The 13,560-nt window shown below is 32.9% G+C and overlaps 1 protein-coding gene across 2 annotated transcripts; it reads right to left on the bottom strand.

Moving 5' to 3' along the window:
- Positions 1-484: 484 nt before the first annotated feature.
- On the bottom strand, positions 485-2,930 carry LOC126724180 (uncharacterized). 2 transcript variants are annotated; one of them, XM_050428540.1, is made up of 2 exons: positions 2,636-2,930; positions 485-2,432 (listed from the first exon to the last, which is right to left on the bottom strand). In XM_050428540.1, the coding sequence occupies exon 2, from the start codon at positions 2,212-2,214 to the stop codon at positions 919-921; it is 1,296 nt and encodes a 431-aa protein (XP_050284497.1). In that variant the 5' UTR covers positions 2,215-2,432; positions 2,636-2,930; the 3' UTR covers positions 485-918. The 2 variants fall into 2 exon arrangements, with proteins under 2 accessions (XP_050284497.1, XP_050284496.1); XM_050428539.1 differs by having other exon boundaries at positions 485-2,334; positions 2,636-2,929.
- Between the last annotated feature and the right edge of the window lie 10,630 nt (positions 2,931-13,560).

The raw sequence follows: 13,560 nt of genomic DNA, 5'->3' as shown, positions 1-13,560 counted from the left end.
TCATAGGTTGAAAATCTCTCTGAAAAAAATAATAATAATAAATACATACATAATAGATCCAAACTTCCACAACACAATTCTTTTTCTTAAATGGGAGTGGCCAACCAAATATCAAACCAATTTTATTTTCCCAAACACACCGCAATTGGGTTAGCTCCATCGCTCAATAATTTTTTTCCAATTAGGGCCAATCCCCTTGGCAATATCATGTTTGAATGGTTTCACTTTACCCAACTTGAATCTTTTTTCTTCTTAGTCTAGCCCGGGGGCCTTTTTCTTAACCTCTCCAAAAAAAGTATGCAACATGAGCTCGCATGTTTTTATTATATTTCATACAACGATAAACTCATTGCATGTCGAAAGATGATGAGTGTGATGCAAATGAGCTTGTGTAAAAGTTCATTTCTGTATTAAGTAGTATACTTTTATTGGTGCGAAGTAAAACCGAGCTATCACTTGATAGGCTACAAAGAATAGAATAGGATTGCTTAGCAAAACTGTTTAATTATTAACAAATTGAATGAAGCATCTACACAACTTACAAATATGATGACTTATAACTCTTTGGTAAAGAAGCCATAACACTCCATCAGAGATGTAAGTTTTGTACGTACTCAAAGGAGGAGGGCAACAACAGATTTCCTCCACTTAAATCCAATCCTTAACAATGGAAACACCATTGTGCTTTTATGAATAGCCAAGCACATTAAGAGGACCCAACACATTTGCCAGCCCATCTCCTTATAAAACAGACAGAAGATTGCTTAAATTGTGATCCATGCCTAACACATGAATTGGCAAACATATTTATTCAAAAATGAAGAAACCTAAAACATTTCATTAATTCACAACTATATTACGCAATTCCAAAAGAAACCTTGATTCAGTTTAATCCATTTCCTTGGGGAAAATACTATATCATCTCAGCCTTCTCCTTCTAGCCGCACGTGAAACTCCATCATCCAAACCTGAAACTCTTGGGGCACCTGATCTTGTTCTGGAAGATGAAGGAGACGGTGGTAATACTAAATTAATTTCGATAGCATTATCCATTGTGTGGTTTTCCAAGTGTACGACAGGATCATCAAAACCACTCCCCCTGAAAGATGAAGCAGAAGGGTAAACAGTGTAATTGATTTCAGCAGCAATATCTGGAGTCTGGCTTTCCAGTTGTACAACAGCAGAATCACTTGAGAACATATCTCCATTATCAACACTTGGAGACTGATCATGGCTTGCTCTTGTATGACGACCATGAATATATGTCTCAAGGTCCTCAACTAATCTTTGAGCAGAATCCATTGCAGTATTTAATGCAGTTGAAAGTGAAGAAAATGATGCAGCCCCTTGCAATAATAATCTTGAAACTTGAAGGGAACGATGGTGCTGGTTGCTCTCAGTCTGGGAAGTTTGATTCTGATTAACTGGGGAATTGACTCTTTCATGCACAATGTGTGGACCATCAGAATCTAGTGTCCTAGCTCGCTCTCCCATTACACCAACAATGCTGTGAATTCTTTCCTCAATGGGAGAAGATACTCTTCTACTCCTTAGCTGCTGCCTCACACTGTCAATCCTATTTGCACGGGGCCGAGGAGGAACCTTGAATCCAGTCTCTTTTAACTCTGACTTGCAGGTGCTATCACTACTTCCACTGCCATATATTGGAAGGATGCTTGTATCTGTTACCTCTCCCCTACATACAGGACATTCCTTTACATTTAAATCAACATATGACAGCTTAAAGAAGCATGGCCAACAAAACAAGTGACCACAACAGGTCAAAACAGGATCTCTTGCCATTTCAAAGCAAATATTACAATCGTAAAAACCCCCACTACCACTTGCTGCCTTCTTTTCATCAGAATCAATTCCCAGTGCCTTAGCTATCAAATACGTGCTCCCAGGTCTACTAGTTTTGGCTTTGCCAGCAGTATTACCAAGCTCTGCAGGAGGACGCCTGGTTACAGTTTGAACAATAGCTTCTGTGAAGTTATCTGGTTGAGGGTGAGATTGAGCTTGTCGCCATCTCTGACGCTGCCTAGCTCTAGAGGTGACTGCTTCGAGCTGTCTGATACGCTCTTCAATGCGTATGTGGGCAGTTTCTAGTTCATCGACTATAGAATCGAATCTTACTTCTGAAACGTGAGGCTGGTCAAAAGGTTCTTGGTTCAAATCAAGAATGATTACATCTTCCCTCATGTTGCTCCCCATAAAATTATAATAATAATAAAATTTAGAAGTATAGCAACAACACAAATCAATATGCTCACTCCTTTTGGTTAAAATTCAGAGTATTTAGACATCCAAGATAATTGCAACCGTGATCCTTCCCTGCCAATACAATAGTCTTCATTCATGAGATGAGAATAAGCTTCCTCAAACCAAGAGAAAATTATATGAAGGCTTATTCTTCAATAACTTTACTGAATCTATCAGAAATATAACAAGTAAGGGTTAGCAGAGTGAAAGTTGTGTGGTTTACTGGGGTTTAATTTCTGAAACATCTAATACCCAGATAATAATAAAAAATTGTTCAGGAAACAAACAAACAGGTAATAGGGTTTAGGGGAAGCAGGATAAAGACTAAAGAGTGAATTAAAAATCATTCATGGACAGAAAGATAGAGAGGTACCAGAATCAAAGTTGCAGAAGAAGAATTGATCGGAGGAGGTAGTGATCCACCACGATAGAACACAAGTAACGGGATCGTACCCATCTTCTTCTTCTTCTTCTTCTTCTTCTTCTTCTTCTTCGTTGGTAGGGAAAGGAGAGGAGCCAAAGCCAAACTATCTAGGAGATGATGATGATGATGATGATGATGATAAGTGTCCTCCCGCTCCACTCTGCGTGGGTGGACAACCAGAATTGATTCTCCTATGTAAATGTAATTTCCCTAAATTAGGATTACAAATACAATCCATCCTTTTTTTTCTTTTTCTTTTTTATATTAGTTTCTCTCAATCACTTTGATCTCCCTTAAAAGGTTTTTATTACTTCTCTTAAAACGATGTTGTTTGATATTTTTTACATTAAAAAACCTTTTTTTTTTATGGGATTAAAAAAATTAGACATTTTTTATTAAATTATTTATACCCAAAAAATGATAATTTTATAACTTAGTGAACTAAATTGTCAATTGATCAAAAAAAAAAAATGTTAAACTTTTAAATTTAACGAACTTAAATGATAATTGATCAAAGTTATAAGGTATATTCTATGTTGTACTCCTCATTTTATTAAAATAACTAATTCGTTTTATATATTTTTTCCCACACCCCCCCCCCCCCTAACCACTACAGTTATTAGCCACCCACAACCATTAGCATCACCCTCATCCCACAATAGGGGTCCAACGAGGTAAATCGGTGACCCAACAATGCCAATCAACCCACAATAGCAACTTTTCAAGGTGATGACAACCCTACATCACCTCATCTCATGTGGAATATTGTAGTGTCACTTGCGTATCTAGTTTGAAATTCCAACTGTAACTTTAAAAGCAAAATTTTCCTTAACAATAATAAGACACAAAATATTTCATAACTTATTATGATGATAAGTTGTGATTGGTAAAACGTCATTTTTATTAACCTATTATGACATTACGTCTATCATACACCAATTACAATATGCTACCACAATAGTTGTGTGAACAATATGAAATTGTTAGTGTGACTAAACTTTTTAAAGTTTCATGTGCCATGTCACCAACTTGTAGCAAATTGATTTAAGAACATTTTGAGGGTCTTATAAATAAATAAATAAAAAAGAACTATATAAACAGAAATTTTACTACCTCTTTGCGTTTGAGGCAAAGAGAAATACAGATCCTCATCCATCATCCATCCCATCCCATCCCATAAGATAAATACATGATTGTTTATGCTTACTGGCAAATAATCATCATAAAAAGCAAACATAAATTTTGGACGACATTTTAGATTTATTTTCAAAATTAATCACTTCAGAGGCTAGAGGCTACAGCATATATAGTCCTATAATTATTCATTTCTGGCAGCTCATATCGCCCTATGCTATAATAAATCGAGTGGAAAGTACTTAGTCGCAATTGCTTCCAAAGCTTCATTTGTTTGCATCTTAACTTCAAGCTTCTACCATCAAGTCTGTCTAATTGCCACATGCTATGATCACGTCAACTTTATTCTCACAATGGTTAACTTACTCATTCACAATGACAAAACAAGAGCAAACAACAAACTAGGTAAAATTCATGTGTGTAAATCTTAAAAGCTAGAATAATCTTGATAATTATCTGTCCCATTTATTCCACCAGAATTGTCTGTGGATCCCCAAAATATACCACCCTCGCTATCACTACCATCGCCTCCAGAAGTATTCATAACACCATTGCTGCCACCGCCGCCACCACTTGGTAGTCCTTGCACCAATGTCTGGCCTAAACTCTCTGAAATTCCTTTAATTGCCTGGTTCAGCATACCATTTCTCTGCCTACTTCCAATAGGCCCAACAGATCCATAGGAACCCTAGTGGGCATAGTTCACATGATTTTGCACAGGAGACCTTGTTTGAAACTGAGGACCAGCTCTTGGAGCCATATAGTTTTGCATGAGAGGTCCTGTTTGAGATTGATTTCCAAGAACCTGATAATGATCACTAGCTGGAACTATGCGGTTTTGGGTTAGAGGAGGTCTTGGATTTTCTGTAGCACAGCCCAAATGAGCATCAAAATCACACAAGCTACATCGGTAGCGCCACTATTTGAGCCCCAGCTGCTCCATGCATATATCGCATGAGAAGCTTTTGTTATCATCAGGAGATGAGAATGTGAGATTGAGCTGTTGATAGTGGGATTGGTGACTAAGCATTAATGGCATGGAAGCACAAGTAGTATGGAGATCGATGTTGCACAATCCACAATGGTAGGAAAAGCTATTACCTTCCTTCCCACATGCAACACAGTTGAATAATCCTTCTGGGTATAAAGGTTTTAGGAGCAGAGAAAGGATATGTTTTTGGTCAAATGGGTGAGTAATTTGCTGAGGCAATCGCGAACATGAGATATGGAGGAAGTAGCTGCAGAATGTGCAACAGTAAATCGATCCAGAGGATCCGAGTTTGCAGCCTGAACACAAGGCTAAGTTTAGGGTCTGTTGTGGAAGATGGTTGGAGAGCTGTAATGGATGTTGGTGGCTGAAATGGTGAATTTCAGGTTCAGGTTGGCCATTCATTATACCCATGTAGCTCACTTATTCTCCTACCACTTTCTCTTTCTGATCTCTCAGAATTGGTTTGTGCAATTGAAGTATTAAACTCATATAGTGCAAACCAAGCTTATAATGTTGAGTCTAGCGAGCCAAGTCAACCAATAATGTGATAGACAGAGTCAATGTCAACTTCTATTATTGGCAATGAGGGTGTTGAATTTGCCAATCAACTTCTGAGCTGGCTGGAATGGAAGTTTGATAGTTAATTGTAGGTGGCTAATTATTAAAGGCATCTATAGTGGCAATTTGGGGGGATATTGTAGTATATAGTAGTACAAAAATATATATTATAAATACAATATGCAATTAGATGCAGACTTCATGAGTCATAAGAAATCAAAATGAATTTGTTTAGGCAGCCCAGTATAAGTTACTCTAGATTCACATTGTAGATAGATGATATCCTAACTATATCTTCTTGTAATACCAATATGCCATATAGGCGTTGCCTGTGCTATGCTAAAGCTTAAAAAAATTCCAAGTCAATGTCAGCAACACGCAATACATTTAAGGGCACAAAAGCTTGTACTCAAGTAATCATCTCTACAAGTTCAATGACATTGTCAGCATCTTCATCTCTTCAACTACTTAATCATGATAAAAGGTATGATCTTATTGTTACCAAAATGACCTTGTGAATTGTGATTGTGAACGGTCGGCACTTAGTCATATGTGTCATGAAGTGCTATGCTGTAAGATCATTCTTACAACTGAACAGACTTAGCTGTTTTAACAAGGTGCAAAAAGAACATTCATAAAGGACCGGAGAGAAAGGTCAAACAATTCAGAACATCAGGTATATAACCAACCACTTGACTGGAAACACGTTGCATACCAAGGCAATATTAGGATAATTTTGAACTACAAAGGCGTGGTATTGTAGTCAAAGTTTAATCATTGGGGAATATAACACATTTATTATCACAAAACTGAGCTTCCACTTGCTTATCAGCTTTTCCACAACCCGTATAAATAAATGCATGAACTGATATATTAGAATACCATCCATGGAGACCGATGAAAGAAGATAGTAAAGCATTTCAGCTGTTGTAAAAGTAGGAGTGCTGATACCCAATCTACAAAAGATCTAAAAGTTGAATCCTAACATTTAGGGTGGGTTTGGATACCGCTTATTTTGCTAAAAACTGAAAATTAAAAACAATAAAAAAATAATAAAAAAGTTACTGTTCATGTGTGGGTTATAGTTCATTTGCCTTAATGCACCATTCATGTCCCATGAACAGTGCAAGAGGCGCTGGTTCAGCCAAAAAAACTAAAAAGAAGAAACGCAAAATGTGGACGTGAACGTGGGATCCAAACGTTCACTTACTGTTGTTACTCTTCTATTGAATCACATCAGCTTAACATTTCGGTCCAATTCGGTCCATTCATTCCACTTCAGTCAATTCGGTCAATTTCAGTCCATTCGGTCTATTTGGTCCACTTCTCTCTCTCTCTCTCTCTCTCTCTCTCTCTCCTTTATGTTGATGAAGTTTTATATTTTTAATATCTCTACTTTTAATTGATACATTATGATTTTGTGTTTTTTGAGTTCCTCATCACAAGTCTTCTCTCTCTCCCTTTTATAACTTTATTTTGATTTTTATTTGAATTAATCTTATTTTGGAAGTGAAAATTTTAGCTTATATCAAAACAAAATTTATATGCCTATATATTTGAATGGGCTTATCAATTATTTGAATAATATCAATTGTAATTATGTGATAAGTTTTGATTATCATGATAATCTCCTTAAGAGAATGAAAAATTTGAAACTTAAAAATTTTAGTAGAAATAAAATAAATTAGGAAAATATAATGCACAATTACAATAGTTAGAAGAATATGGACCACTTCACAAAAGAATAACTTGAATAAAAAACACCAAAAATAATAAAATTATATATTTGTAAAAATAGAAAAATATAAATAACTTATAAAATTATTTAATTTTTAGGGAGAACAAATTATCTACAATAAAATTTAAAGAATAAATTATACATTATACCAGATTTCAAAATAATAATTATATATTCTCACACATTGTGTGAGTATGCAACTAGTCTATATATATATATATATATATATATATATATATATACTATAAAACCAAAACTTTTGACTTTTTGTTGACTTCATACTATGTTGCCACGTCAACTTTGCTAGCTCCACAATTTTCCAAATTAGTATTTTTTTTTTTTTTCTCAATTAAGTTTTTTTTTTTTTTTTTAAAAAGAAACACGATTGGCCTCTTTCACAGAAAGAAAAGAACACGCACGTTATTCCTAACACAAAAGCCCTAGAACGCCTAAATTTTTTCATGACGACCATAAAGAGCTTCTATGCTAGAGCCTATCCTACGCCTTGCTTTTTCTTGCATCCTCAACTCCTGCTTAACCAGGTAGAGCCTTTTCATTCTACCACACAACTGTTGAGTTTTTTGTGGGTTTGTGCATGGTGGTGGTGGTCTTGTAATTGTGGAATTATATTGTTTTTTATTCTTATTTATTGCGATTTAATCTTCAAGATGATTCATGATTTACTTTGTTGTACATGGATGTGTTAATGTACATGGTGGTGGTGGTGGTGGTATATAGTAATTGTGGGGTTATATCGTTTTTTTTTTTTTTTTTTTTGGGATTTTTATCTTCAAGATGATTTACAATTTACACTTATTTGATTTGTGGGATTAATTCTTTAATTTTTTAGGATTTTTGAAGTTCATGAACTATATCGTTTTAACAATATTAAACATGTACTTTGGTATTAACTAGGATTTTTACATTCATGTATTAGCTAGCGTGAGATGAAAAGGGAAATACAAAAGAAAACCGTAGGGAGAGAAGGAAGGAAAAATATTAATAAAATATTTGGTATTAGCCTTTAGTTACTTAATTACCATTTAGTATTTGCTTTGTTAGGGTCATATTTTCTATATAATTGGCTAATCATTTGACAAAACGCATTTTACTTGTATTTTATAATAAACAAAGCTTTATTACCGATTTGTGGTAGGAAATGACCTTTAGAATAGCATTCCCACTCAAGATTAATTGTGGAATGTGGCTTTTAGAAAGATCTCCAAAAAAAATTATATGAAACAAAGAGAAGTAGAAAGAAAAATAGACACAAACACACCAAAGAGAGAACACTAAGGATTTATGTGATTCGGCTTCCAACCTACATCCATGGGTGGTGACAAGAAGAAATTTCACTAAAAGATTTAGAGAATACAACATGGTATAGATGCACTCTTACAAAACCCAAATCTCAATACCCAAAATTATTCTCACACATCGTATACAAAATTCTCTTTCAAATATACAGTATGGGGCTAAATACAAAGTTGGGATTGTACCTAAAACAAAGAAAAGATATCTCTTCTCTGGAATTGTTGCATTGCCTCCTCTACAAAACCCCTTTCGAAGAGGTATTTCAATTTCACATTTTTTCGGCATCACACTTTTGGCCAAAGAGTAAGTAAGTTTGTAAATAAATTCATAAGATATCAAAATATTATATGAAACTAGATGATATCTCACGCGATGTGTAGACTACTTTACAATTTCATTTGAAATAATTTTTATGTATATTAAAATCTACATATAATACTTAATACTTATTTTGTTGTATAATATTTATGTTTGCCCACAATATTGTTAAATACTTTGCACTTGATATATTTTTTTTAATTCATAATTTATTTTAAAAAATTGTATAACATTGTAAGATTATAATATATTATAATATTTACCGTTAAGAGTAGATTTTATTTTTCAAACTGATTAAATGATTTTGAAATCTACAAATAAGAATTCAAAATATAAAATATTTTTATATCCTAAAATTACATAAATTTAAGCAATCTACCAAACACTTTGTCAATCACTCTATTCTCACAACCAAATATGGAGACCTTGATCATAAACACCCAATTAATTATCTCAATGGAATTAAGGAAATCATTTGTAAGTATCAACATAAAGAAAACCTGATTAAACAAAGAGAAATTTGTAAAAAATACATTTAGATATCAAAATTCAATTGACTTTAGTTGGACTTTTGTATCCTTTAAAAAAAAAAGCAAAAATACTTTTTAAGTAACCATGGAAATTTTTTTTTTTTTTTTTTTTACCACTATGGCTATATATAAAGAAACTTACAAATTATGAATTCTAACACAAAATTTATTATAAAAAAAAAATAAAAAAAGCTAACTTTATAAATAATCGATTAAAATGTTTCTTTTTCTTTAGTTCTAAAATAAAATATAATTATAACTTTCCCAAACCAAAATCTCAAACACCCAAAGACTTCAAGTGAATCATAACCTTCACAAAATCTACAATGTCTGACTTCAACATCAAAACTGTAAGCTACCGTCATTAAATAAAAAACGCAAGCCCCCTTCCTTGGTCATAGCCTACTCATACGGGTTACAATCAAATGATACTACAACGTTGGAGTTATGTAGACGTCATTGAAAGGTTAAAGCTAAATGACATCATTTTTTTTCTTAAGTGTATTTGAGATAGGATGATATGAAAGGCTATAAACATGTATATATAAAGGAGTAAAAGTGAAAATGATGAATGGAAATGCAAAGAGTTTTTGTGTGTGTGAGAGATGGAAGGTCTTGAAACATTGAACCAAATGAAATAAATAGTAATTTTAAAACATTGAATACAAAATGTAACAAAAATTAGTCTTGAAAATATTTAGTATTCTCAAAAGAAAAAACAGTAGGTATATCCCACATTGAAAAATGAGTGTGAGTTAAAGAGGTTTAAAGTCTATACTTTATATTCAAGAGTGAAGCCCTTTTGGATATATACTACTGTAAGTTTCTTTAAGATCTTCTCCCCTTTTCCCATGTAAGTGTTAAAAATATTTAATATTCTCAAAAAAAAAAAAAAAAAAACTATTGAACCAAATAAAGAGTCTCCACTTTTAAATTTGTTCTTATCTCTGATATGGCTTAAGGATATCTCAATTCTCTTTATAGAGTGTGCCACATGGCAGAACCTCATGCTCTCTTGAATGAGGTCTCTGCTTTTATATATACTAGTCGCGGACCCGCGCGTTGCGCGTGATAAATTTGTTTATGATAGTGTTCTTATTATATATTATTAATTATTAATATTTTTCTATGTATTACCGCTCAAGCTGCATTTTATATGTTTAACCAATATATTACAGGATTCATGGTGATTGGAGGTTTTGGTGATGGAATTAATTTTGTATTATTAGAGATTTGTATTCGGAATAGAATGAGGAAATTTTATTGTAGATTTTATTTTGAAAACAAAATTTCTACCATACTTGGTTGGCTAATTTGTACATTTCCAAGTCAATTGAGCACATTTTTCATGTAACATGTAGTTCTTCGTTTCCGTAAGGGTAAGGGCATTCATGATCCCAATGACCCACTTCATTTTTCTTGCATGCTTGGTTTTTTTGGGATACGAAATATGTTTGTTCCAAAAGTTGTATGTCGAAGGATTTGTCGATAGTTTTGCAGCAATTATTTTCCATCTGGTTGGTTTAGAATTAATTGCAATATTGAATCCATGAAGTCAGTTTTTTTTTTTCCAAAAATATAACAATGACTCTAGAACAGTGCACAAATTCATTAGATAAATTTAATAAAAAGAGAAAATATAGGACTACAATATTTCGTGACACAATTTTGAATGTGATATATTGTGATTAGTAGAAAAAAAGTAGTTCTTGTGAAAGTAATAGACATCAATTGTGAATTCAAAACTGTGTATCTCACTTTGATGTTGCCAAAAAATTTTGGCGATTGTCTTCCAAAATTGGTAAATATTTCGAGCAATAATTCTATAGGTATTTTATGTTGTATGCTCATTTTCGTGATTGTGTAGTGTATTTTAATGATATTTTTGGTTTGTATTTTTGAAGTTGTTTAGGATTGTAATTTATAGTGTTTTGCTTGTTTTATGGATGAGTGATTGTTTAAGTTATTAGCAATTATTTTTATTTATTTTTTGGGTGAATAGAAGCCTTTCATATACCCTCCACTATAAAGCTTAAATCTTATAGTATTGAATATATATTTCGATTGTAACTTACGTTTAATGTTCTCCTCCATAAAGTGTATCATTATTGAGATGTCTTGATTTGAATTGATTTGTGATGCATAATTTTCATCTGCCAACCTAGCAATGTCTTAAACAATTTTATAGAGTTTTCATTAGCAATCACATATTCCATATATCTAAATGATCAGCAAATGATGAGGATAGCAATTAAATTAACACGTGTCAGTTACTTTCATTAATGGTAAAATAACAGTTGTGGGCAACCGAATAGTTCTATATCTTTTGCATAACATAGTAGTAAATTTTAGATTGAACATGTAAACTATTCAATAAATAGCTTTGACTTTATCTTAACAAACTTGTGCCATACACACACAACTTTGCTTTTTTGTTCTTTAAAGCAGTGTAGAGAAGGTGAGAAGTTAATATGACCCCAAATGATTCTATTTCTAAGATATCACCATATCACAACCAGCATGAGTTTGTTTTACAATTGAATAACAATTCTTATTCTTAACAATTAATTAGTATTAATTTTATTTGATAAAAAAGTATAAAATTATATCACTAATAATTGTATATAACTATATATCACTAACTTAAATCAGATATCTATTGATGACAATGCAAGCATTGAATATTGCAAGAAGAAAGGAAAAAAAAGAGCCGTCCAAACATAAACCCTGCATAAGTTGTATATATAAATAAATTATTAATAATTTTAAAATAGCTGAAAATTAATTAATATCCAGATCAACTACTGAAGACAAAAGAAGAACAACTCCATATCTCGTTTTGGAAGGAACGATTTCTTTGTAGTCCATAACTTAGACATTAGATTTGAAACCTCTTAGAACAATTAAATTAAAAGGAAAATGAAAAAGAAATCAATTGGAGGAGTAATTGTTCTTTTAGTGCCTTCCTTTTCACCATATTCTTTGGAGATAAAAGAACTCCATATGAACCGGCTTTTAGAGGATAAAAGTTAAAGGCCCCATGAGAAAAAGAATTTTTATAACAGGATTTAGTCATAAAGAAGAATGATAAAAGAAATCAAATAAACAAAACAAATTGAAAAGTACTTTTCCAGCACTAAAGAATTCTTAGTTCACATTGGCATAAAGGTCAATATAATAAATCCATCACTAACCCCATACATACCCTGACTAATTTCTAGAGCACCAATGTATAGGTTGAGAAGACAGACGTTGAAGTAGCATGTGAGGGATGTTCTAATGCTAATAACATAAAAACGCTTGCAAAGTGACTTGAGTTTCTTGAATTCACAAATTCTTAAAATTGAAACCATGAACATCAAACCATGTCTAAACCAAAGACCATGATAAACACAATTATGCAAAAAAATTACTGCAGAAAATTCAAACACCAGGAATCTTGTGCTGTAAGAGTAGCTAGGATGTGCATATATGCTAACAGTGCTAGTGATAGTGAATTGCATCTCAAAATATTATATAATTTCTCAAACCAAATACATAATTGATTCACATCTAACCCGTTTATGAATCCAAAAGTCCAATTCCAACAATAAATGGTTAGCAAAGAAGTTTAGGTCTACCCTCTACCTCAGCTAAAAGCAATTCGTTAACAACTTCCTAGGCAGCAGGTCCATTAAGATTGTATTCAGCACCTGTTTTGGTATCCACACCCACAACAGTACCAATATGCCAAATCTAGATCACATCTTGAACTGAGCAAACGAAAAATGAACAAAAGGAAAAAAAAAAAAAAAGTGACAATTGCAAAATAAGAACAAATCATTATTTTGTTAATGTTCACCTTCACAACACATTTAGAGCAAAACATTATTCATTGTAATGTTACCAATGTTGAAAAGCAATTCGTTAACAACTTCCTAGGCAGCAGGTCCATTAAGATTGTATTCAGCACTTGTTTCGGTATCCACACCCACAACAGTACCAACATGCCAAATCTAGATCACATCTTGCACTGAGCAAATGAAAAATGAACAAAAGAAAAAAAAAGTGACAATAGCAAAATAAGAACAAATCATTGAGAGCAAAACAATACTCATTTTAGTGTCACCAATGTTAATCACATTAGCACATTGATGATTGAACATACGGTAGTCCCAAAGCGGAACAGTTTCATCACTACTGCCGGAATAAACCATGTCTAAACCAAAGACCATAATAAACACAATTATGCAGAAAAATTGCAGCAGAAAATTCAAACACCAGGAATTCAGAGTCACACTAAATAAACAAC

This window comes from Quercus robur, chromosome 4 (genome assembly GCF_932294415.1).
Source record: "Quercus robur chromosome 4, dhQueRobu3.1, whole genome shotgun sequence".
NCBI classification, from domain to species: domain Eukaryota; kingdom Viridiplantae; phylum Streptophyta; class Magnoliopsida; order Fagales; family Fagaceae; genus Quercus; species Quercus robur.
This window is presented reverse-complemented; position numbering and strand designations above follow the sequence as displayed.

Excerpts from the sequence above, each read along its gene's own strand:
- LOC126724180 (XM_050428540.1), bottom strand. The coding sequence starts at position 2,214 with ATGGGGAGCAACATGAGGGAAGATGTAATCATTCTTGATTTGAACCAA.